We start from the raw sequence: 25979 nt of genomic DNA on the forward strand, positions 1-25979 counted from the left end.
TTTTCCTGCCATTACTTAACTATACTTAGAATTAAACAGCATAATTTTTATGTCAGGTGGCTGTGATGACTTTGTCTCAACTGACAACATTCTGACTAATTATTGCCACTAATACTTATTTAGTGGTCATCTTGAGGCAAGGAGTAATACTACCCATTGAGACATTTTCAGCCTTTGTGAGTTGTTATGTAAACAGGTGAACTGTTTATCAACTGTTGTAAATATGTAGCATTAGCAGCAGTATATGCAACTTTAAAACACAAAAAAGTGTTTAGTTATATGTGATCTTTGTTTTTGGTATAAAAATGCAAAAAAGTCCAGTTGTTACAGCTTAGCAAGTTGGTGGAAGGATGGTAATGACACTCTTTCTGTATGGATTTGTGATAAAGGAACAAACACCTTACTTGTGGAACTAAAGTGACTGCATGTCTTTATAAATGCTTAAATCACATTAAGTGACAGGATGGGATTGTGAAAAAATAAACAGTTTTGTAAGATAATAATATTATTCATTGTATTACATTGTGTGCAGCAAATCATCATCCTTTTTTTCCCTTTTTTTTTTTTTTTTTTTTTTTTATTAGAACACTTTTACCCCACTACATCAACAGCTGTGCTGTAGTTTCCAAATTGTTTCTTACTCATCCTAAATTCCGTCTCTACAGTGTTCAGACACTCATCCTGAATTCCGTCTCTACAGTGTTCAGACAGATGGGTCCAATATAAAACTTATATGCCATCTGTAAATTTGGTTTATGGATTTAATACATATGGCATGATTGCAGTCAGTTTTGCACTGCATGGACACATGAGTTTATACACTGTTAAGTCATCTACATGTACATTATGTACATATATGTAACACACAGGCTCACTGAATACAGCTTTGTCATATGGTTGCCACTAGTTCAGTCTGTCAAAAACAATCTGTAATGCACCGCATATGCCAGTGAGTTAATAAGTCTTGAACGATGTCAATAAATGGAAAAGTCTCCAGATGTTACCTTGAGTGCTGCATCCTTGTTCATTCATATGATGGATAGCTTCACACCTGAGAAGCCAATATCCGGGGGAGAGTAAGATGGGTAATACTCCATCATGATATGAGAATCGGTGTATGGCACTGAACGACTTAACTTATCGTACTCCATATGTTTAAACTGCACTTTAGCACTGTGTATAACATTCTCAGTTTCCTTTACTACATGGCAGTCACAGTCTGCTTGTATTTGCACAGTTGGATCTACTGACAATGAAATTATGCATAAAGGCAAAGATTAGTAGTACACTGGGACCATTTAACTGTGGCTCAGTGGGTTGAAGAAACAAACAGTGGCATCCTTTCAGATAGGCCTATTGTGGGATGCTGCTGCGGTAATTTAGACTCAAAGCCAAAAGATAACTCACATAGATGTTGCTGCTGCCACAATATATCTGAAAAAAGGGAAAAAAAGAAGTATCATGAAATATCTCTCTCTCTCTCTCTCTCTCTCTCTCTCTCTCTCTCTCTCTCTCACACACACACACACTTAGAGGGGGTGGAGTAGAGATGGATTAATTCTCATCCTTTTTATTTTGTCTTGGGGGGGGGGGGGGTGTCAGTGGCTGATCTCTGATGACACTTTATGATGCTAAACCTTCATTGAACAGAACACAAATGACAAGACTCTCACAGTTGGTGTAGAAATGGGAGAAGTTAGGGGAAGGTTAATGTAGCTGTTATCATTTCCTCAGCAAATGGGAATAAATTCCCATTGATTTTTGAGTCTAACAATTGACCTTGAGACATTATCGTAGGAGATCTGACAACCATGTAGGCTGTGCTCAAATATCCAGTCAGTGGGTAGCAATGTTTTTTAATTGCCTGCCAAATGAGTAGTGACACCTTATGAATGTGCTCACCTATGGTTCCCATGTAAAATTTGTGAATGCTTGCTGATTCATTGAGTCTTCTTTACCCACTTAAACAGCAAACTGAAATAAGATACAAAGTCCATGTGACACTCACTTTAAGATTTTCTGATGTTTCCGTAAATCATTCTGAGATGTGTTAGTCACTTTTCATGAACCTCCTACTACGCTGTTACTTAATCTCTAATGTCTTTGGGAAGATATTAGACTTTGATTCTCAAATGGCAAATGTGTAATACTGCATGAGTTTTGTAAATTTACATTTTTTGTCATATAACTTTTACACAGACCCATTCTATTTCAGGGTAGTGAAATATTGCTGGAGAAGTGGCTGCCCGTCTTGAATGGGAGAAAACTCTGCTTCAAAGGAGTCAGGTATAGATACATCTGAGAAAGACCATTTTTAATGTACATGTTATTTATTTATTTTTATTTAACTTATGTCCATAGATCCAGGTATATAATATAACATGAGCAGGCTGCATCTTTGCAGATGCTTGTTTTTCTTCTTACTTGAAGCCATTTTTCTGACTAGTTTCACTGTTGAGAAAGATCACACATAATTGTGGTGATGTGCAATCCACAATGTAATTAATGTGATCATGATCTTAATGTCTCCACAAAAAGGAGTCCGATTGTATGCTAGGGTTGCATGAAGTAATCAGATGCCACTATTTAAAAAGTAATGTGGAAAAAGTTTTGGTGCAAATGCATAACCAACATTTGAAGAACGCCTATGGGAATCAGAAATCTGCGAGTAGGAGGGTAATGGGTGGTGGTTGTTGCTATGCGGTGAGTGGGAAGTTGGGAATACAGAAAGAATGCCCAGATGACCAAAGCGGTGAAGGCAACTGTTCTAGAGAAGCGGAGCATCAGGGTTCAAGACAGGGTGTGGCACCACAAATTTTCAACTCTCACCATTGCATAGCTGCAATGCCCTATGTGGCCGAAAGTCAGTACTTCCTTCCTATCTCTTTCCCATCCTGTTTGCTTTCACCCAATTATTCAAGAATACGTATACTGGCAATATGTGACTTCAAAGGTTAACAAGAATTTGTTAACCTGTGAAACAGGAACAAGTAGACGCTATGTATATGCAAGTACTAAAGAAGACATTGGATATTTAGCATCTGGGGCTTTTCAGACCTACCTTCTTTGTTGTTGTTGTGGTCTTCAGTCCAAAGACTGGTTTGATGCAGCTCTCCATGCTACTGTATCCTGTGCAAGCCTCTTCATCTACTCATTAACCTACATCTCTTCATCAACCTACATCCCTCTGAATCTGCTTAGTGTATTCATCTCTTGGTCTCTCTCAATGATTTTATTCCCCTCACACACACACACACACACACACACACACACACTCACACACACTCTTCCCTCCAGTACTAATTGGTGAGCCCTTGATGACTGATGACCTCAGAAGTTAAATCCCATAGTGCTCAGAACCATTTTGATCACTTGATGCCTCTGAATGTGTCCTGCTAACTGATCCCTTCTTTTAATTAGTATGTACCACAAATTTCTCTTCTCCCCAATTTCATCCAGTACGTGATTACCCATCTAAGCTTCAGCATTCTTCTGAAGTAGCACCACTTTTCAAAAGCTTCTAGTGTCTTCTTGCCTAAACTGTTTATCACCCATGTTTCACTTCCATACAAAGCTACACTCCTTACAAATGCTTTCACAAAGGACTTCCTGACACTTAAATCTATGCTTGATGTCAACGGATTTCTCTACTTCAGAACTGCTTTTTTTTGCCATTGCCAGTCTACATTCTATATCCTCCTTACTTTGAACATCACCACTGATTTTGCTTCCCAAATAGCAAAACTCATTTGCTGTTTATCTTATGTCCTCCTTTGAAGATACTGTCCATTCCATTCAGCTGCCCTTCCAAGTCCTTTGCAGTCTCTGACAGAATTGGCATAGGCCATTGGCAAACTTCAAAGTTTCTATTTCTTCTCCCTATTCCTCTTCCAAAGTTTTTGTTTGTCTTCTTTGCTGCTTGCTCAGTATACTGATTGAATAATCTTAGAGACAGACTACAACCATGTCTCTCTCCCTTCTCAACTAATGCTTCCCCTTAGTGCCCCTTGAATCTTTTAACTGCAATCTGGTTTCTGTACAAATTGTAAGTAGTCTTTTTCTCCTTGTATTTTATCCCTGCCACCTTTAGAATTTGAAAGAGATTATTCCAGTCAACATTGACAAAAGCTTTCTCTAAGTCTACAAATGCTATAAACATAGGTTTGCCTTTCCTTAACTTATCTTCAATGAGAAGTTGTAGGGTCAGTATTGCCTCGTGTGTCCCTACGTTTCTCTGAAATCGGAACTGATCTTCCCCAAGGGTTTCTTCTAACAGTTTTTCCATTTGTCTGTAAAGGATTCGTGTTAGTATTTTACAGCGGTGACTTACTAAATTGATAGTTTGGTAATTTTCGCACCTGTCAGCACCTGCTTTCTTTGGAATTGGGATTACTAAATTCTTCTTGAAGTCTGAGGGTATTTTGCCTGTCTCACAGATCTTGCTCACCAGATGGAAAAGTTTTGTCATGGATGGCTCTCTCAAGGCAATCTGTAGCTCTAACGGAATGTTGTGTACTCCCAGCGCCTTGTTTAGATTTAAGTCTTTCAGTGCTTTGTCAAATTCGTCATGCAGTATCATATCTCCCTTTTCATCTTCCTCTGCATCCTCTTCCGTTTCCATAACATTGCCCTCAAGTACATGTCCCTTGCATAGACCCTCTGTATACTCCTTCCATCTTTTTGCTTTCCTTTCTTTGATTAGGACTGGTTTTCCATCTGAGCTCTTGATATTCATACAGCAGGTTCTCTTTTCTCCAAAGGTGTCTTTATTTTTCCTGTAGGCAATATCTAACTCGTAGTGATATATGCTTCCACATTCTTACATTTGTCCTCTTTCCATTCCTGCATAACCATTTTGCACTTCCTGTCGATCTTGTTTTTTTAGATGTTTGTATTCCCTTTCACCTGATTCATTTATTGCATTTTTATATTTTCTCCTTTCATCGATTAAATTCAGTATCTCTTGTGTTCCCCAAGGATTTTTATGAGTCCTTGCCTTTTTACCTACTTGATCCTCTGATGCCTTCACTAATTCATTTCTCAAAGCTACCCATTCTTCTTCTTTGTACTTGTTAATATGATACTTTTCGAACAACGAAATAAGTAACCACTGGCCTGGTGTAAGTAAAACCCTGAAAGCCAAGTCTGATTAGGATAGGTAAATAAATGAAGAGGACCACAAAAAGATGTACATATGATATTAATTCAATAGAGGAATCACTCAAGCTACTGTTCTAACTAGGAACAGAAAGATACACTTTACTGTGTTACAATGTGACACTAGCAAGAATATGGTGGAGGTAGTTACACATCTCAAAATCACTGACAATTGAAAGCCTCGAGACCTCTGCACACAGCACAGTGGACCAGGTGCCGGCAGTCAGTGATCGGGCTACCCGTTGAAGCCATCTTGTGTACCGGTAGTTGCGGCGATGCCTTTGAATGTCGGTGTGCATTATACTTGCTGCATGGTCCAACTTATGTCTACTGTGGCAGTAGGTGGCGTATGTCCATGTAGTCCAAGATGGTAGCTGGGGTGGGAGCGAAAGGTGTGAGAAGTTCTCAATCTGCATGGACTGGCACATTTAGGTGAATGTTGTCTGTCTCCATCCAACTAAAATGCTCAGATCTTTCTTGACTTCATCACTTATATTACAAGCATTAAATAAAAAAATAAGTGTTGACATAACCACAGCTGAGTCCAAAGCAGAATGCAGGATCATCAGTGAAGTACAATACTTAACACTTAAAGTACATTTATTACAGACACCAACATTTAGAGAGTACAGAATTGGATCCTGAATGGAGAGTGTTGCTGTTTATGTAACCATCATATATTCCAGAGTTTGAAAACATTATGAACTTGATAAGCTTTGAGAACCTTCCAAAAATGATATATAGTAAATAAGAAATATTTGCTGGTGATTGGATTTGAACTGATAATTTGCAGCATGCCAGCCAATGGTGCTGATTGGTACTGCACTTCCATGCAGCGCATATTCTGTCATTGCTCCATCTCATGATGAAACAGATGCCAGCCCATTTCAGAACTTCTCACTGGAGCTGAATACAACATCCTGGATCTAGATCTTGTCAGTGGTCTTCCATTTGGCAGCAATTCATGTATTGTTGTCATGTTCTCTTTCCTTCCATGAGCATGAAAGGTAGACCTTCTGTCAAAACAATGTTTAGTTATTTTAATGAAATACGTTCACATCGGGGTGTAAGGTACAGTGAAGCGACTCTAACAGCCTCTCCTGTACAAATGTCAACCTCACCTACCCGAGTTGCAGCTAAGGATTGCTGCACGGTACACCCTGTTATTGCTAACGAGGCTCTGACGACCGAGTGTTTCCCGGGATAAGGAAACGCCCCCTATCAAGTGCCAACGGTCTCAAAGAGAGCGGATGAGCGGATAGAGGCAGGGCACTCTCTTGTCCTTGGAGTGAGAAATTGCTCCTAAAGGCGGAAGAACTTCACAGTCAACGGCATAGGATGGAGAAGGCAACGGGAAACCACTCCATTAAAGATCACTCAAGATATCCCAAGAATCAGTAGCGCACCATGCCAGAATCTTCTGTTAAACATAAATCCGGAGTAATAGTCCCCCAATCGGATCTCCGGGCGGGGACAATGGAAGGTCAGGCAAAGTTGAAGAATACACTAAAAATAGCAACATGGAATGTAAGAACACTCCTCCAATGCGGGAAATTAGAGAACCTCAAACTAGAGATGGACAGAATGGGAACAGACATAATAGGAATATCTGAGATGCGATGGCCTGAACCAGGAGACTTCAGATCAGGAAATTATCGTATCATTCATACAGGTACTAACCAAGGAACAACTGGAATCGGTGGAGTTGGAATAATTCTAAAAGGAAAACTCGGGAATCTAGTCACAGGATATGTGCAATTTAACTCTAGGATAATACTAGTCAAAATTGGAACCAAACCAAAGAACACGGTAATAGTACAAGTCTATATGCCGACATCGGCAGAAGAAGACGATGTAATAGAAACAGTGTATGAAGACATCAACAAAGTTATAAATTATGTTAAAGGTGAAGAGAACTTAATTATAATGGGAGATTGGAATGCTAGTGTTGGAGAAGAGAAAGTTGACGGAATTGTAGGGAAATATGGTCTAGGAGATAGAAACGAAAGAGGAAGCCGGCTAATTGAATTTTGTGCCAAAAACAAGTTGGTCATAGCGAACTCCCTTTTCAACCACCATAAAAGAAGAAGGTACACGTGGAAAGCCCCAGGAGATACTAGAAGACACCAAATCGACTATATATTAGTAAAATCGCGTTTTAAAAACCAAATCAAGGATTGCAGAAGCTACCCGTCTGCGGATATTAATAGTGATCACAACCTTGTAATGATGAAATGCTTACTCAAACTCAAGCGATTAGAGAGAAAAACGAACAAAGTATGGAACAGAGATAACCTAAAGTCTGAAGAACTAGTGATCCCTTATGCACGGAAAACTGATGAGATGGCATCAAACATTATTCCCGGGAGTACTAACGAGGAGTGGAAACAAATCAAAGAAGGCATACATAAAGCAGCAGAAGAATTTATTGGGAAAGCCAAACCTGTAAACAAGAAAGAGTGGATAACACCTGAAATAATTTGTCTAATGGAAGAAAGAAGACTATACAAAAATGCCTCTGACGAGCAAAGCGAAAACAAATATAGAAAGCTTAGAAACCAAATAAACAGAGAATCTAGGAAAGCAAAAGAAAATTACCTCAACAGCATTTGTAAAGAGGTGGAGGAAAACATGGTTAAAGGAAAAACTGACTTGGCCTACAGAACAATAAAACAAAACTTTGCTAAACGGAAAGTAAAATCTTCAGGAACTATAAAGAACAAAGAGGGCAAGGTACTATTTGGATATGACACGCTGAAGAGATGGCAAGAATACATTGAAGAGCTATATCAAGGAGACCCTCTAACAGATAATATGATAGAATTAAGCGAAGAAGTAGAGAAAGAAGAACTAGGGGACACAATTCTGAAAGATGAATTTGAAAAAGCACTAAAAGAACTACCAGATAAGAAAGCGGCAGGTGTTGATGATATACCTTCTGAACTAATTAAGAAATCAGGAGACAAAATGAAAGCTACATTACTGCAACTCATACAGAAAATATACAAAACAGGTGAAGTTCCTGAAGACTATCAGAAATGCATCATATTCCCCATACCTAAGAAAGCATCTACTATGGACTGTGAAAACCATCGAACACTCAGTCTTCTTTCACACGCATCAAAAATTCTAATAAGAATAATTTTGAAAAGAGTTGAAAACCAATTGAATAGCACTCTAAGTGAAGACCAATTCGGTTTTAGAAGCGGTGTAGGGACGAGGGAAGCAATCTTATCTTTAAGACTAATAATTGAGAAACAAATTTCCAAAAACAAACAAGTATTTATAGCCTTCGTAGACCTCGAAAAGGCATTTGACAATGTTGTATGGCCAGAAATGTTTAGAATTCTGAAGAAGGCTGGTCTGAAATACAATGATAGAAGGATAATCTTTAAAATATACCAAAATGAAACAGCCTTAGTTAAGAAGGAAAACAAAGAAGAAACAGCAAGAATAAGGAAAGGAGTGAGACAGGGATGCCCACTATCTCCAGTAATTTTCAACGCATATATCCAAGAAGCAATAGACAAAATAAGAGAGAATATTGAAGTAGGAATAAAACTTAACGGAATGAAAATAGATATGTTGCGATATGCAGATGATATCGCCATAATTACAGAAAGGAAAGAAGATTTAGAAGCCGCACTCAATGAAATGGAAAACACCTTAAAAGAACAGTATGGAATGAAAATAAATAAGAAAAAGACTAAAGTGATGGTGAGTGGCGCCCTGAACTACAATGAACCCATACGAATAACAATAAAGGGAGAGAAACTAGGGCAGGTTACAGAATTTAACTACTTAGGTAGCAAAATAACAGCAGATGGAAGGAGCAAAAGTGACATTAAAAACAGAATACAACTTGCCAAAATAGCATTCAATGGAAAAAGAAACTTACTGACGAGTAGAAATGTTAGTTTAGACGTAAGAAAGAGAGTCATGAAAACCTATGTGTGGAGTACAGCCCTTTACGGATGTGAAACTTGGACTAGTGGAAAAGAAGAAAAGAGAAGATTAGAGGCATTCGAAATGTGGTGCTACCGGAGAATGGAAAAAATCAGCTGGCGAGACAAGGCTACAAACGAAGATGTCCTCAGAAGAGTGAAAGAAAACAGATCTCTTTGGCGAAATATACAGAAAAGAAGAATAACCTTCATAGGTCACATTTTACGGCATAACAATTTCATTAAGAGAATATTAGAAGGAATCATTGAAGGAAGAACTCGCCGAGGACGACCTAGATTAAGCTACATTCAACAAGTAATAAATGACATCGGGTGCCAGACCTATGCAGATATGAAGAAGAAAGTTGACAAAAGAACGGAATGGCGTGCTGCTGCCAACCAACCTGTGGGTTGATAACCGAAGAAGAAGACGTTCACATCCAAGTTAAGGAAATTCCAATTTTTCTTTTAACTCTTAATTTCTAAGTAGTTAACTCACATTGAAGGCCAAATAAATAAATAAAATAAAATGATAATAAGCTTCACAGTCATTGGTGGGCCTTCAGTGTCCTTGAAAGAGAAGCCCCAGTGTCAGTCTTTGCCTCAGGAGTGTAGCAGGGCTTCATAAGGATGACATTGATGAGATCTCTATACTTTTGACTTCTTGGTGAAGGATCATAATCCTCTACTTTGTATGTGATTTCTGAGAAGAGATGAAGGTTACAATAGGAACCACATTGGCATTTTACTAACTTTTCTGATAGCTACACTTTCGTATTATGCAGCTCTTGGTCCTTCTCCTGGGCTTCCAGGATCCATATGCGAGCCAGCTGTTTAGCTTCTTCAGTCCTGGTGATGAGGTGTCTCACATAGTCTTCCCGAGTATCAGCCAGTTAAAACTGTAACAATGTTGTTGTTGTTGTTGTGGTCTTCAGTCCTGAGACTGGTTTGTTGCAGCTCTCCATGCAACTCTATCCTGTGAAAGCTTCTTCATCTCCCAGTACCTACTGCAACCTACATCCCTCTGAATCTGCTTAGTGTATTCATCTCTTGGTCTCCCTCTACGATTTTTACCCTCCACGCTGCCCTCCAATACTGAACTGGTGATCCCTTGATGCCTCAGAACATGTCCTACCAACCGATCCCTTCTTCTAGTCAAGTTGTGCCACAAACTCCTCTTCTCACCAATTCTGTTCAATACCTTCTCATTAGTTATGTGATCTACCCATCTAATCTTCAGCATTCTTCTGTAGTACCACATTTTGAAAGCTTCTATTCTCTTCTTGTCCAAACTATTTATCGTCCATGTTTCACTTCCATACATGGCTACACTCCATACAAATACTTTCAGAAATGACTTCGTGACACTTAAATCTATACTCGATGTTAACAAATTTCTCTTCTTCAGAAACGCTTTCCTTACCATTGCCAGTCTACATTTTATATCCTCTCTACTTTGACCATCATCAGTTATTTTGCTCCCCAAATAGCAAAACTCCTTTGCTACTTTAAGTGTTTCATTTCCTAATCTAATACCCTCAACATCACCCAACTTAATTTGACTACATTCCATTATCCTCATTTTGCTTTTGTTGATGTTCATCTTATATCCTCCCTTCAAGACACCATCCATTCTGTTCAAATGCTCTTCCAAGTCCTTTGCTGTCTCCGACAGAATTACAATGTTATCGGCGAACCTCAACGTTTTTCTTTCTTCTCCTTGGATTTTAATACCGACTCTGAATTTTTCTTTTGTTACCTTTACTGCTTGCTCAATATACAGATTGAATAACATCAGGGAGAGGCTACAACCCTGTCTTACTCCCTTCCCAACGACTGCTTCCCTTTCATGTCCCTCAACTCTTATAACTGCCATCTGGTTTCTGTACAAATTGTAAATAGCCTTTCGCTCCCTGTATTTTACCCCTGCCACCTTTAGAATTTGAAAGAGAGTATTCCAGTCAACATTGTCAAAAGCTTTCTCTAAGTCTACAAATGCTAGAAATGTAGGTTTGCCTTTCCTTAATCTTTCTTCTAAGATAAGTCGTAAGGTCAGTATTGCCTCACGTGTTCCAGTATTTCTACGGAATCCAAACTGATCTTCCCCGAGGTCGGCTTCTACTAGTTTTTCCATTCGTCTGTAAAGAATTTGTGTTAGTATTTTGCAGCTGTGGCTTATTAAACTGATTGTTTGGTAATTTTCACATCTGTCAACACCTGCTTTCTTTGGGATTGGAATTATTATATTCTTCTTGAAGTCTTAGGGTATTTCACCTGTTTCATACATCTTGCTCACCAGATGGTAGAGTTTTGTCAAGACTGGCTCTCCCAAGGCTGTCAGTAGTTCCAATGGAATGTTGTCAACTCTGGGGGCCTTGTTTCGGCTCAGGTCTTTCAGTGCTATGTCAAACTCTTCACGCAGTATCGTATCTCCCATTTCATCTTCATCTACATCCTCTTCCATTTCCATAATATTGTCCTCAAGTGCATCGCCCTTGTATAGACCCTCTGTATACTCCTTCCACCTTTCTGCTTTCCCTTCTTTGCTTAGAACTGGGTTTCCATCTGAGCTCTTGATGTTCATACAAGTGGTTCTCTTATCTCCAAAGGTCTCTTTAATTTTCCTGTAGGCAGTATCTATCTTACCCCTAGTGAGATAAGCCTCTACATCCTTACATTTGTCCTCTAGCCATCTCTGCTTAGCCTTTTTGCACTTCCTGTCGATCTCATTTTTGAGACGTTTGTATTCCTTTTTGCCTGCTTCATTTACTGCATTTTTATATTTTCTCCTTTCATCAATTAAATTCAATATTTCTTCTGTTACCCAAGGATTTCTACTAGCCCTCATCTTTTTACCTACTTGATCCTCTGCTGCCTTCACTACTTCATCCCTCAAAGCTACCCATTCTTCTTCTACTGTATTTCTTTCCCCCATTCCTGTCAATTGTTCCCTTATGCTCTCCCTGAAACTCTGTACAACCTCTGGTTCTTTCAGTTTATCCAGGTCCCATCTCCTTAAATTCCCACCTTTTTGCAGTTTCTTCAGTTTTAATCTACAGGTCAAAACCAATAGATTGGGGTCAGAGTCCACATCTGCCCCTGGAAATGTCTTACAATTTAAAACCTGGTTCCTAAATCTCTGTCTTACCATTATATAATCTATCTGATACCTTTTAGTATCTCCAGGGTTCTTCCATGTATACAACCTTCTATCATGATTCTTAAACCAAGTGTTAGCTATGATTAAGTTGTGCTCTGTAAAAAATTCTACCAGGCGGCTTCCTCTTTCATTTCTTAGCCCCAATCCATATTCACGTATTACATTTCCTTCTCTCCCTTTTTCTACACTCGAATTCCAGTCACGCATGACTATTAAATTTTCATCTCCCTTCACTATGTGAATAATTTCTTTTATTTCATCATTCCTTTGTCATCTGCAGAGCTAGTTGGCATATAAACTTGTACTACTGTAGTAGGTGTGGGCTTCGTATCTATCTTGGCCACAATAATGCGTTCACTATGCTGTTTGTAGTAGCTTACCCGCATTCCTATTTTCCTATTCATTATTAAACCTACTCCTGCATTACCCCTATTTGACTTTGTGTTTATAACCGTGTAGTCACCTGACCAGAAGTCTTGTTCCTCCTGCCACCGAACTTCACAAATTACCACTATATCTAACTTTAACCTATCCATTTCCCTTTGTAAATTTTCCAACCTACCTGCCCAATTAAAGGATCTGACATTCCACGCTCCGATCCGTAGAATGCAAGTTTTCTTTCTCCTGATAGCGACATCCTCTTGAGTAGTCCCTGCCCGGAGATCCGAATGGGGGACTATTTTACCTCCGGAATATTTTACCCAAGAGGACACCATCATCATTTAATCATACAGTAAAGCTGCAAGCCCTTGGGAAAAATTACGGCCGTAGTTTCCCCTTGCTTTCAGCCATTCGCAGTACCAGCACAGCAAGGCCGTTTTGGTCATTGTTACAAGGCTAGATCAGTCAATCATCCAGACTGTTGCCCTTGCAACTACTGAAAAGGCTGCTGCCCCCTTTCAGGAACCACACGTTTGTCTGGCCTCTCAACAGATACCCCTCCATTGTGGTTGTACCTATGGTACGGCTATCTGTATCGCTGAGGCACGCAAGCCTCCCCACCAACAGCAAGGTCCATGGTTCATGGGGGGATTGTAACAATGTATCTGCTGAAATTGTAACAATGTATCTGTTGTAATTTCAGCTTTGTGACCGTGGAGCAGAAAGAATAGTGTGAAACCTTGCATTGTTTGGTCATACACAGATGTTATGATGGGCAATATGTATCCCAATCTTTGTTCGACTGTATCTGCCAACATCCCATAACTGCCAGTGTTTGCCTCAATATTTTTGTCATACAGTGTTACCAATGTAGATGTTAGCGTCTCCTTATCAGCGAGGAAACGTCTTCCTCCCACATCATTCCAGGAAAATTTAGTGTCTCTGCATAGCAATTCTGGCGAGGGACATGCCTTGCTGCACAGGCCCTATATGAAGCACTGGGATCAGGATGGGACTCAGTTGCCATTCACTTGGTGCCCCAAGGTTTTTATTTTTTGGGTGGTGAATGGGCACTTTTTCAGACTCAGGTGGAACCCTGCAGGTCGAACAGAAACATAAACACAGTGCAAGTGACATGTCTTCAAACTCAGAGGGGCCATCAGGAATTATGAAGGCAGTCTTTTCACTATCAGCCTCGTCAATCTCAATTTTGACAGCAGCCTGTCTGCATGATCATCGTTAAAAAAATACTTTGCTATTTTCAAGCAGTCTAGAGTATAGTATGCAGCAATGGGTTTATCTAATTTTTTGGGATTTTGTTCAGTGTCAGTAGTCGATGCAGTAACACCACGCACCATCCTCGCCCGTCATGAGAACCACAGGAAGGATAAAGTGCTACCTCAAAGTTCAAGACTGACGTCTTGTTGCACTTTCTCCACTTCCTCATGAGTTGTGTGTCACTCAGCCAGTGATCTCATACACGTGCTAACTAATTCATGGATTCTGCCCCATTTTGATATGGTCCACATGATCTCTCACTTCTGCACTCAAGTTTGAAAGCACCCAAAAATGGGCATGGAATGGCTACACACACAGACTTTTTCCTCCATCAGGCCAGATCTTATTAGCTGTCTGATAATAACATTGTACTCTTCATCATCTGTAGTGGTAGCAGAGCACAATTCTCCACCAGTGGCAATCAGCTGCCAACTCTGGTCTAGTTTAGCTGCTCCAATGCAATTACATTTAGGGAACAACTGTATTTGCTTGTGACAATTAGTGATGTATGCAGATTTATTTTTTGGGCCTGAGTATCTTTCTGTAGTTGACAAGAGATTCACAGTTTGACTGAGTATTTTGACTGATGAATGGAGCTCATCAGTTTGATGACAATGGGATGTCATCTTCAGTAGCAAATAACCACCCAGAGCTTGTTGGAATAGCTTTGTGTATGTGGAACTTTGATTTTGCACAGTCTGACTGCGTGTGATGTCAGCAAGAATTCCTATCTGAAAACAGCATTGTGATTACGTTATGTTAAAACAAAAAATTTCAAAGGGCTGTTGTTCTTAAATGATAGTTATTCTTGCAGTACATCATGTGGATGTATTTCCCACTTGCAACCATCAGCACAACTGCTTTTGTATCATGGAATATTGTCTTCTGTTGCTGATGATAACAAGCATTCAACATTGCAGAAAAAGAAGCCTTGGAGTCGAACAGTGCCCAGACAGGTTGGTCGCCAGTGACTATGTCACTGTGGTTTCCTTACACTGTGATGATTGCCAACCAAGGAGGATTTTTGTCTGTGACAGCCTCACCTCCATAGATGGTTGCCTCACTTAGCTTTTATGAGATCACATTCTAGGTGAGTGGCTGGTACCTGTGTATGGCAAAAGGGAATGGCTGTCAGCATCTGATGGGTGACTTTTCCCCGTGTACAACAACTGGCGTCATCTCACAAGTTGACTCTAACCATCTGCAGTTGACTAGTGTGAATAGAACTCTTTTGATACTTGACGTATCAAGGCACAATAATCATCATATGCTAGTCTCATTTCTCTGCACTAGCATACAGTGACTCCAGGGTGCCCACAGTGAAGACATACCAGTGTGTTGTTCTCTGACCACCAGATGTCTCTTCTACAGGGCATTGTACTTGGCAGAGGAGTTGGTTGTAGTCGAGATTGTAGAAATGCTGGGTTTTCATTTGAAGGATATGCCATAATCCAAGTTGGTAGAGTCCATTCTTCATGGTGCATTCAACTAGTGCCCTAGATTGGGGCTAAGGATTGGTACATCTCTTTGTCAACATTCTTTTTTTGAAGTATGGGGTTCATGTTCATAGCTGCTATCCCTCGTGCACTTTGTGCAACATTCCTGGGTGCCATAAACTGCTGTATATATCATTACCTGGTGTGTCAGAGAGGTGAGGTCATGATGGACTTCCACAACTGCCATGGGGACCACATTGAGATGGCGATCATACTTCTTTCGTCTGAGTCTTGTCTTGTGTGTTTTCTTCATGCACTGGTAACATTACATGAAATTGTTGATTGTTGTGACATCCTTTACCAGAAAAGCTCAATACATAATCTGTTTTGTTAGCTTCTGTCATATTCGCTTTCACTGTGTGGCATAAAGCCAAAATATTTTTTATGTATGATTGAGTCATTTCTTCATGAATTGGGCCCCATTCTTCAATTATTCTTCCACTAAGTGGACCTGCGGCTGATTATTATGGAATGTTTTCTTCAGTTAGGCCTGGAATTTGTCCCAACCAATGAGCTGCTCTTTGTTGTTCTTGAATTGCAGTTGGGCTGTGCCACCCACATGAAAGTATATGAATGAAAAACATCTGACATCATCCCATCTGTTATACTTGGTGAATTAGTTGACTCCTTTCAGCCATTTTGTTGGGTCCTGACCATTGTCTCCAGTAGGCACTGGAGGATGTCTGATGTGCTGTTCACTTACTGTTGATTTGTTCATCAAGACAACACCTTTTATGTTGCCTAATTGAAGCCAGAAGATACAGATGTTTTGAAATAACCAACATCTCCACCAAACAGGGTCATGTAAAAATCACAGTTGAGTCCAAATCAGAAAGCACGGCCATCTATAAGTACCAACACACTGATACGAAGAGTGCTGTTGTTTATACAAACATCAACTATTTCATTATATGTGAACATAACAAACACAATATATTTCAAGAACCTTGTAGAAATTATGAATACTATATAACAAATATTTAGTGGTAATTGGATTGGAATTGGTGATCTGCAGAAGGCTAGCGGGGATGCTAGCTATAACTTCACACTGCCTATGGCACAGCTTGTGGCAATATCATCTATTAATATTTTGTATCATCTGTCCAGGGCATTTGATGATGTCGATCAACACACTATTTTTTGTGGAAAGAATCGGTGATGAATAATATGTTTGCACATATTTAATAAAAAGAAGCAGATACTAGAATGACAAAAAAAATTGTCATGGGGCGAATCACAGAAAGTCACATACTGTTTAATTTTGCATCCTCTTCTCTTTCTTATACAGGTGAATGACGCAACATCACATTCATCAAGCATAGTAAGTTCTTTTGGTGTGTGGCACAGCAGTTACAATTAACCATGTTGTAGAGACAGAAGCAGGTGAAGTTGTTAAGAATTTTAAATGACATGTGTCTTAGTTTTGAAAAAGAAAACAAATGAAAAACATAATATTCACTTATATGCAACAAAGGGACTTAACAGCAGTAATTAATGAAGAACATTAATAGGAGCCAGTGAATAGGCTAAAATGCTCAAGTTTCTGGTTGAGCTTGTTGTCGCATATTTGCAGTGGACAAAACATATTAGCGAGCCCCTCAAACAGCTAAATTCAACAGCCGTTGCTACTTGCATAATTGCTAATTTGTGAGAGAAACACGTCTGTATCTTGTTTTACGTAATGTTATTAATGGTATGTAGCATGAGTTTGTGTGGTAACTCATTGCCAATGTAAACAGTATTGATTGTGAAACAGTAGGCAGTGAAAGAAATGTGTGGTTTTCACCTATAGCCATCTTTAGAGGCCCCTCCCACAAGTTAGGCATTCTGACTGCACTTGCAAGACAGGTATACAGTGTGTTTCACAATTTCTATTACAGGCTTCTAAGGATTGTAGAGGAGAATTAGTAAATAAATTTTTGTTTAGGATCCCAGTGTGGAGCAGTCACAGGGCAAACCTCAGAATGTCACATACGGTTTAATTTTGTGTCCTGTTCTATTTCTTATACATGTGACTCACTCAACTTCACATACAGCAGGCAGAGTTGGATGTAATATAAAATTGTAAAGTTTGGATCAGTTTAAATCTCTCGATTTGTGGTACATACACAAAGCAAAGGACATGCTGTCAACAACCACTCTTGTAATTTTGACGTCATGTACCATTTTTGCCCAACTACAACAACAGCTGTAAGGAACTGATAGATTAGGAGGGTTGACTAGTGCTTAATGGATCTGCCTCACTGTCAACATTGAAGTTGAAGGAGATGTTAGGGGCTCCTGCAGAACATACATGACAGAGCTCGTTGTTTCCACTATCTGCATATTGTGAAATGGGGAATTTGAAAGTGATCAGATTTTCAAACTTAGTTTTGTAACTATTAAGTATCTATGAAGTACACTCTAAGACAGAAAGAATCAATACACTATGAAAGAATTATCCTAATGGGATGGAAATTGGTAGATGTGATATTCATGTACAGATGAACAAATGAGTACAATTTCAGAAAAAATTGGATGATTTATTCAAGAGAAAGAACTTCACAAACTGAGCAAGTCAGTAACAAGGTGTTCCACCAGTGGCCCTTATGCAAGCAGTTATTTGGGTTGGCGCTGATTGATAGAGTTGTTGGATGTCTTCCAGAGCGGTTGTTGTTGTTGTTGTTGTTATTGTGGTCTTCACCCCAGAGACTGGTTTGATGCAGCTCTCCATGCTACTCTATCCTGTGCAAGCTTCTTCATCTCCCAGTACCTACTGCAACCTGCATCCTTCTGAATCTGTTTAGTTTATTCATCTCTTGGTCCCCCTCTACGATTTTTGCCATCCACGCTGCCCTCCAATACTAAATTGGTGATCGCTTGATGCCTCAAAACATGTCCTACCAAGTGATACCTTCTTCTAGTCATGTTGTGCCACAAATTTCTCTTCTCCCCAATTCTATTCAATATCTCCTCATTAGTTATGTGATCTATCCATCTAATCTTCAGCACTCTTCTGTAGCACCACATTTCGAATGCTTCTATTCTCTTCTCGTCCAAACTATTTATCATCCACGTTTCACTTCCATACATGGCTACACTCCATACAAATACTTTCAGAAACAATTTCCTGACACTTAAATCTGTACTCTGTATTAAGAAATTTCTCTTTTTCAGAAACGCTTTCCTTGCCATTGCCAGTCAACATTTTATATCATCTCTATTTCGACATCTCTACTCTACCATCAGTTATTTTGCTCCCCAAATAGCAAAACTCATTTACTAACTTAAGCTCCTCATTTCCTAATCTAATTCCCGCAGCATCACCTGATTTAATTCGACCACATTCCATTATCCTTGTTTTGCATTTGTTGATGCTCTTCTTATATCCTCCTTTCAAGACACTGTCAATTCTGTTCAGCTGCTCTTCCAGGCCCTTTGCTGTCTCTGACAGAATTACAATGTCATCGGCAAACCTCAAAGTTTTTATTTCTTCTCCGTGGATTTTAATTCCTACTCCAAATTTTTCTTTTGTTTCCTTTACTGCTTGCTCAATACACAGATTGAATAACATTGGGGATAGGCTACAACCCTGTCCCACTCCCTTCCCAACCCCTGCTTCCCTTTCATGCCCCTTGGCTCTTATAACTGCCATCTGGTTTCTGTACAAATTGTAAATAGCCTTTCACTCCCTGTATTTTATCCCTGCCACCTTTAGAATTTGAAAGAGACTATTCAAGTCAATATTGTCAAAAGCTTTCTCTAAGTCTACAAATGCTAGAAACGTAGGTTTGCCTTTCCTTAATCTATTTTCTAAGATAGTACGTAGGGTCAGTATTGCCTCACGTGTTCCAACATTTCTACAGAATCCAAACTGATCTTCCCCGAGGTCAGCCTCTACCAATTTTTCCATTCGTCTGTAAAGAATTTGTGTTAATATTTTGCAGCCATGGATTATTTAACTGATAATTTGGTAATTTTCACATCTGTCAGCACCTGTTTTCTTTGGGATTGGAATTATTATATTCTTCTTGAAGTCTGCGGGTATTTTGCTTGTCTCTTACATTTTGCTCACCAGATGGAAGAGTTTTGTCAGGACTGGCTCTCCCAAGGCTGTCAGTAGTTCTAATGGAATGTTGTCTACTCCCGGAGCCTTGTTTCGGCTTAGGTCTTTTAGTGCTCTGTCAAACTCTTCACACAGTATCATATCTCCCATTTCGTCTTCATCTACATCCTCTTCCATTTCCATAATATTGACCTCAAGAACATCACCCTTGTAAAGACCCTCTATATACTCCTTCCACCTTTCTGCTTTCTCTTCTTTGAATAGAACTGAGTTTCCATCTGAGCTCTTGATATTCATGCAAGTGGTTCTCTTTTCTCCAAAGGTCTCTTTAATTTTCCTGTAGGCAGTATCTATCTTACCCCTAATCATATATGCTCTACATCCATACATTTGTCCTCTAGCCATCCCTGTTTAGCCATTTTGGACTTCCTGTCGATCTTATTTTTGAGACGTTTGTATTCCTTTTTTGCCTGCTTCATTTACTGCATTTTTGTATTTTCTCCTTTTGTATTTTCTCCTTTAAATTCATATCTCTTCTGTTACCCTAGGATTTCTATTAGCCCTCGCCTTTTTACCTACTTGATTCTCTGCTGCCTACACGTTTTCACCTCTCAAAGCTACCTATTCTTTCCTACATTCTTGTCAATTGTTCCCTAATGCTCTCACTGAAACTCTCTGCAACCTCTGCTTCTTTCAGTTTATCCAGGTCCCATCTTCTTAAATTCCCAGCTTTTTGCAGTTTCTTCAGTTTTAATCTACAGTTCATAACCAATAGATTGTCAGAGTCTACATCCACCCCTGGAAATGTCTTACAATTTAAAACCTGGTTCCTAAATCTCTGTCTTACCATTATATAATCTATCTGAAACCTTTCAGTATCTCCAGGCTTCTTCCATGTATAGAACCTTCTTTTATGATTCTTGAACCAAGTGTTAGCTATGATTAAGTTATGCTATGTGCAGAATTCTACGAGGCTGGTTCCTCTTTCATTCTTACCCCCATTCCATATTCACCTACTACGTTTCCTTCTCTTCCTTTCCCTACCGTCGAATTCCAGTCACCCATTACTATTAAATTTTTGTCTCCCTTGACTATCTGAATAATTGCTTTTATCTCATCATACTTTTCATCAATCTCTTCGTCATCTGCGGAGCTAGTTGGCATATAAACTTGTACTACTGTGGTAGGCGTAAACTTTCTATCTATCGTGGCCACAATAATGCGTTCACTATGCTGTTTGTAATAGCTTACCCGCATTCCTATTTTGATTTTTGTTATTCATTATTAAACCTACTCCTGCATTACACCTATTTGATTTTCTATTAAAACCCTGTATCCACCTGACAAAAAGTCTTGTTCCTCCTGCCACCGAACTTCACTAATTCCCACTATATCTAACTTTAACCTATCCATTTCCCTTTTTAAATTTTCTAACCTGCCTGCCCGATTAGGGGATTGGACATTCCACACTCCGACCCGTAGAATGCCACTTTTCTTTCTCCTGATATCAACATCCACCTGAGCAGTCCCTGCCCGGAGATCTGAATGGGGGACTATTTTACATACAGAATATTTTACCCAAGAGGACGCCATCATCATTTAACCATACAGTAAAGCTGCATGCCCTCGGGAAAAACTACGGCTATAGTTTCCCCTTGCTTTCAGCCATTCACAGTACCAGCACAGCAAGGCTGTTTTGGTGACTGTTACAAGGCCAGATCAGTCAATCATCCAGACTGTTGCTCCTGCAACTACTGAAAAGGCTGCTGCCCCTCTTCAGGAACCACGCATTTGTCTGGCCTCTCAACAGATACTCCTCCGTTGTGGTTGCACCTACGGTACAGCTATCTGTATCGCTGAGGCATGCAAGCCTCACCATCAATGGCAAGGCCCATAGTTCATGGGGGGAGACTCCAGAGGGGTATGGTGCCAAATTCTGTGCAACTGGTGCATTGGATTATCAAAATCCAAAGCTAGTTGGGGGCCCTGCCCATAATGCTCCAAAGGTTTTCAATTGGTGAGAGATCCGGTGACCGTGCTAGCCAAAGTAGGGTTTGGTAAGTACAAAGACAAGCAATAGAGACTCTTCCTGTGAGAAGGGATTATCTTGTTGAAATGTAAGCTCAGGATGGTGTCCCATCAAGGGCAACAAAGTCCCCAGATGACAACCTAACAGGTCCTGCTGTGAAATGACATGGCACCCCAGACAATCACAATTGGTTGTCTGGCCATATGACAGGTGACATTTGGGTTGGTATCCCACCACTGTCCAGGGCTACTCCAGATACGTCTTTGCCGGTCATTGGGGTTCAATTTAAAGTTGGATTCATCATTGAAGACAGGTCGTATATGCCCGAAACCACTGCAGACAGGCTTGTTGTTGTACAAGGATCAATGGTGGTCAGCACAAGTGGCACTGAGAGCTCAGACCCCTTTCTGAGATCCACCTATTAATGGTCCTTGTGGTCACTGAAGCATCAGTTGCTCGTCAGATTAATAGTGATGGTGAGTCAGGGGCTCTGAGTGCCTCTGTAATGATTGCTGAGTCCTCTCATTCTGTTGTCTCTCTAGGTCAGCTGTTTCCATCCCAATGCTGTGTTCAGCCATGGTTAACCCATTCCTGCCAACATAGTCGAATATTGGCATCACTCGTATTCATTGTGAGTGATTCACTGGCTACTCCGACTGTCTTTTTTGAATCCAACTATGCGCTGTCATCTGTGTGTATTGGTATTGTTCACGTGGCACTCTGTAAGGCATAGCTACTGTCAAACTGAGTACACTAAATGGAATGTGCAATGACTGTATGTCTTGGTATCAACATATCCACAGTTTACTAACCTTGCCAACTGTGTGGTGAAATTTCATTGCAGCATCATACATCCACCTGTCGACCACCAAAGTTTACAGTTTTGCTTATTTTGTGTAATAAACTTTGCTCAATTGACGAAACTCCCACTACATGGCATTCTTACCTCTGTCTTTCCCGGTAGGAATCTACCATTTTCTGCCATCTTTGTGTGGGCCGTACTAAGTTGACACACGGTTTTTTACTACACAATGATCCCCCCCCCCTCCCCCATCCCTGTAGTGGGCGTCCCCTTATGGTCATACATATTTTGCTCCCCTCATGGTGATACATATTTTGCTGGACTACCCCTGCCTTTTGGTCCTTTGCACTAAATGTGCCACTGCGAGGTGCCAGTAGCCAATCCTTGGATGCTTAGTCCGTCCTCAGTTTTCTTTGCGAAAGTGCTTTGTCCTCTCAGGTTTAAGTTCTTGAATTTTTGTCTGGAATTGGAGTCCCTTGGCGTTGGTGTTGGTTATGGAGGCCATGGTCTTGCCTCCACACCAGCTAGATTCTTTCCACCATTTCCACTACGTTTTGTGCAGTTTTTTCCCATTTTCATGTATCTTCTTCCTCCGGTGTTGTCCCCATAATGTTGTGATGGTGGTATATAATATGCAGTTCGGGACGGATCGATGTTTTTTTCCTCTCCCTGCTGCCCCAATCTTCCTTCTACCTCTTTGTTAGCCCGTTTTTCCTTCCCCATGACTGGACTGTGGTGTTTGTGTTGTTTCTCCCTTGGTTTTCTTCCTACCACCTTAGATCGTGGGACCGATCATATCGCTGTTTAGTCCCCTTTCCCAGTCAACCAACCAACCATCTGTCGATACCTGCATAAATATCAATTTGTGAACAGTTTACATAACTATTACGTAGTGCATCGTTTTTCTTGCCCTAAAGTGTAGAGGGTGACCCAAAAGCCTGATAACATTTGAAATTCAATATTTTACCAATTAATGTAGGTAGTGAGGTAAAAATTGACACACATGCTTAAAATGACATGGGGTTTATGAAACCAGAAAAAAGTTCGCGAAAGACCAACAGATGGTGCTTCATAGGATACAAAAACAAAAATTAACATAAAAATTGATTTTTAGCAAGATGATCTTTGCTTAAGACATGCTCAACATGTCAGATGTCGTTCATCAATAACACCTGTAGTCAAGGAACAATGTTGTGAACAGCATTGCGCTGCATATAAATAGATATGTTAGAAATTGCCATCAGATGTCATCTTTTTAACATCCGTAATGTCAGATGATCACTGTAGACTTCTGACTTCAGGTAAACCTACAAACAATAATCACATGGATTGAGGCCAAACATGATGGAAGTATCAACTCAGCACACAATCCTCACCTAATGATGTGCGTAAGAGATCTTTCACACATGTAGCAATGTGGGCTGCAGTGCCATCCTGCATAAAAGTCATACCTTCCAGCAGGTGTTTATCAGCCAGGCTAAGGATGGTGTGATCCTGTAACATATTGGCATACTTCACACCTGCCATGCTGACAATTCAAAAAGCAGTACTACGCATTTCCTCAAAGAAAAAAAGCCCAATCATGAGTGATGTGGTAAATCCACACCACATTATGACTTCCCCATCAAGCCATTGAGTTTCCAGTGTCATTGACTTGTTGGCGGGTTTTTGCACTCATTATTGATTTCAATAAAACTCCATGTCATTTCAGATGTGTAACAAGTTGTACCTCTCTACCTTCTTTATTCTGTGTATTAGTGCATTTTCAAATGTTAACAGACTTTTGTGTCACCCTGTATTTTACTCTTAAATTTACTTTGATCTTGTTCTTTTGGTAGATGTAATGTAATGTAATGTGAGTGCAGACTTCTGTTTATTTCTTTTTTGTGTTCATTAGGTCTATGGGAAGCACGTACATTGATCACACAACAGCTTCAGTAAAATCAAGACTCAAAAGTGATACTGTGACACTTGTTGATGGCAATACCTGCAAGCTCATAGGACAGTTTCATGATGTACATAATTGCAAGGATGTCTACAGTTTTGTATCTCAGTTTTAAGGTGTTACGTAAGAGCTAGTCAAATGAAAATGAGATAGATGGCAAAAAAGTAAGAAAACTGTTTATGATTTAAAAAGTAATCATGATAACTGTTAATACATTATCTGACTGTGAGACAAGATGACTGATACCATCACAGAAAAATGTTAGCAGAGCAAATTGACGGCAAAAAATGTCTTTCTTCAGGGCTTCAAAAATATGGAAATCATGTTGGTAAGATTGCAACTCTATGAAGGATGTGCAAAGGCTTCCCAGCAAAACTACTGTAGAAACTGCCTTGCAACGTATTGCCCCCTCCACATATTGCCAAGGTTGTCTTGAGTATGCTGCAGAAATTTTGCTGGGTAGCTCTTGCACATCCGCCATTCATTCCTGATCTCTCCCCATGTGATTTCCATATTTTTTGAGCCTCAAAGAAAGACATCCATGGCATTTGTTTTGCTTCAGACAGAGAGATCTACACCTGGGTAGTAGTGGTGGTGGTGGTGGTGGTGGTGGTCGTAGTAGTAGTAAAAGCTTTATTCATCCATAGAGTTCTTTTTACAAGTATATAGGACATGTCAAAGTATTTACAAGTTTAGACCAATTTAAAATAAGCGAATTCATATACACATATATTTACAGACTTCTAGTTAGACATAATCATTAGATTTACTCCTGGTATACAATACGTTTTTTACAAATAACGTATTAAATAATGTAATACCACACTGTTCACTCATATTTCACTATCACTCACTGTACACAGTATACACACATTGTTTCATAACACTTCCCTCACCACACACACACACACACACACACACACACACACACACTGGTGATCTCTGGGCAATTTTCTGTACCACAACTTCCCATTTGCTATCCTGAGAAACTGAGTCAGCATCCCTCCATAATGAGCGAGATGTTGAGCTCAGAAAGAGGAAGAGGTGTTAGAATTGTGCTATGCATAGCTTGGGGGTAAGTATTTCTAGAAGAAAAAAGAAGGAAAAAATGTAAAGTGAAGGTGTTATGTGGAATGTTGGATTTTTTAAATCATCATTATTATTATTATTATTTATTTCTACAACATTTTTTTATGAAACCCCTACTCTGTTTTGTCTACGTAATCCTTCAATGTATAAAATATATTGCATAACAGGCACTTTTAGCTGCCTTATTAAATAAGTGTATTTCTGCAATTTCTTTAATCTCTTTTGGTGATTTATTGAACAGTTTTATTCCTTGGTAGAAAATGCTGTTTTGAGTTTTATGTTTATTTTTTTCTTGGTAAATGTAAGTTGAGTCTATGTCTTGTTGCATGGTCATGGACAGAGGTGTTTGTGCAGTAATTATCAATGTTATTTTTGATATGTATAACTGACTGGTAAATGTCTTCACATGGAGCAGTTAATATCCCCAGTGTTTTGAACATATCTTGACAGTGACCTTAACTAGTATTTTTGGTTATTATGGCTCTTTTCTGGAGTTTGAAAATTGTGATCATATTTTGTGCATTTGTTCCCCAAAAAAGAATACCAAAGCTAACTATTGAGTGTACATATAAATAATATGTAACTAAGAGAACTGCATGTTACACACTGATGATAGGATTCTAAGGGCATTCGCTCTGGTTGTAGGTTTGGGA

At 39.6% G+C, this 25979-nt stretch overlaps 1 protein-coding gene across 1 annotated transcript in view; it reads left to right on the forward strand.

Moving 5' to 3' along the window:
* LOC124719785 overlaps positions 1 to 24352 on the forward strand; it is an 82995-nt gene extending 58643 nt beyond the window's left edge. The window contains exons 3-4 of the mRNA XM_047244982.1: positions 2216 to 2286; positions 24190 to 24352. Coding sequence (XP_047100938.1) covers positions 2216 to 2286; positions 24190 to 24352 — 234 coding nt within the window. The remainder of the gene's footprint in view (positions 1 to 2215; positions 2287 to 24189) is intronic.
* The last annotated feature ends 1627 nt before the right edge of the window (positions 24353 to 25979 follow it).

The sequence above is a fragment of the Schistocerca piceifrons genome, chromosome 11 (assembly GCF_021461385.2).
Source record: "Schistocerca piceifrons isolate TAMUIC-IGC-003096 chromosome 11, iqSchPice1.1, whole genome shotgun sequence".
NCBI classification, from domain to species: Eukaryota; Metazoa; Arthropoda; class Insecta; order Orthoptera; family Acrididae; genus Schistocerca; species Schistocerca piceifrons.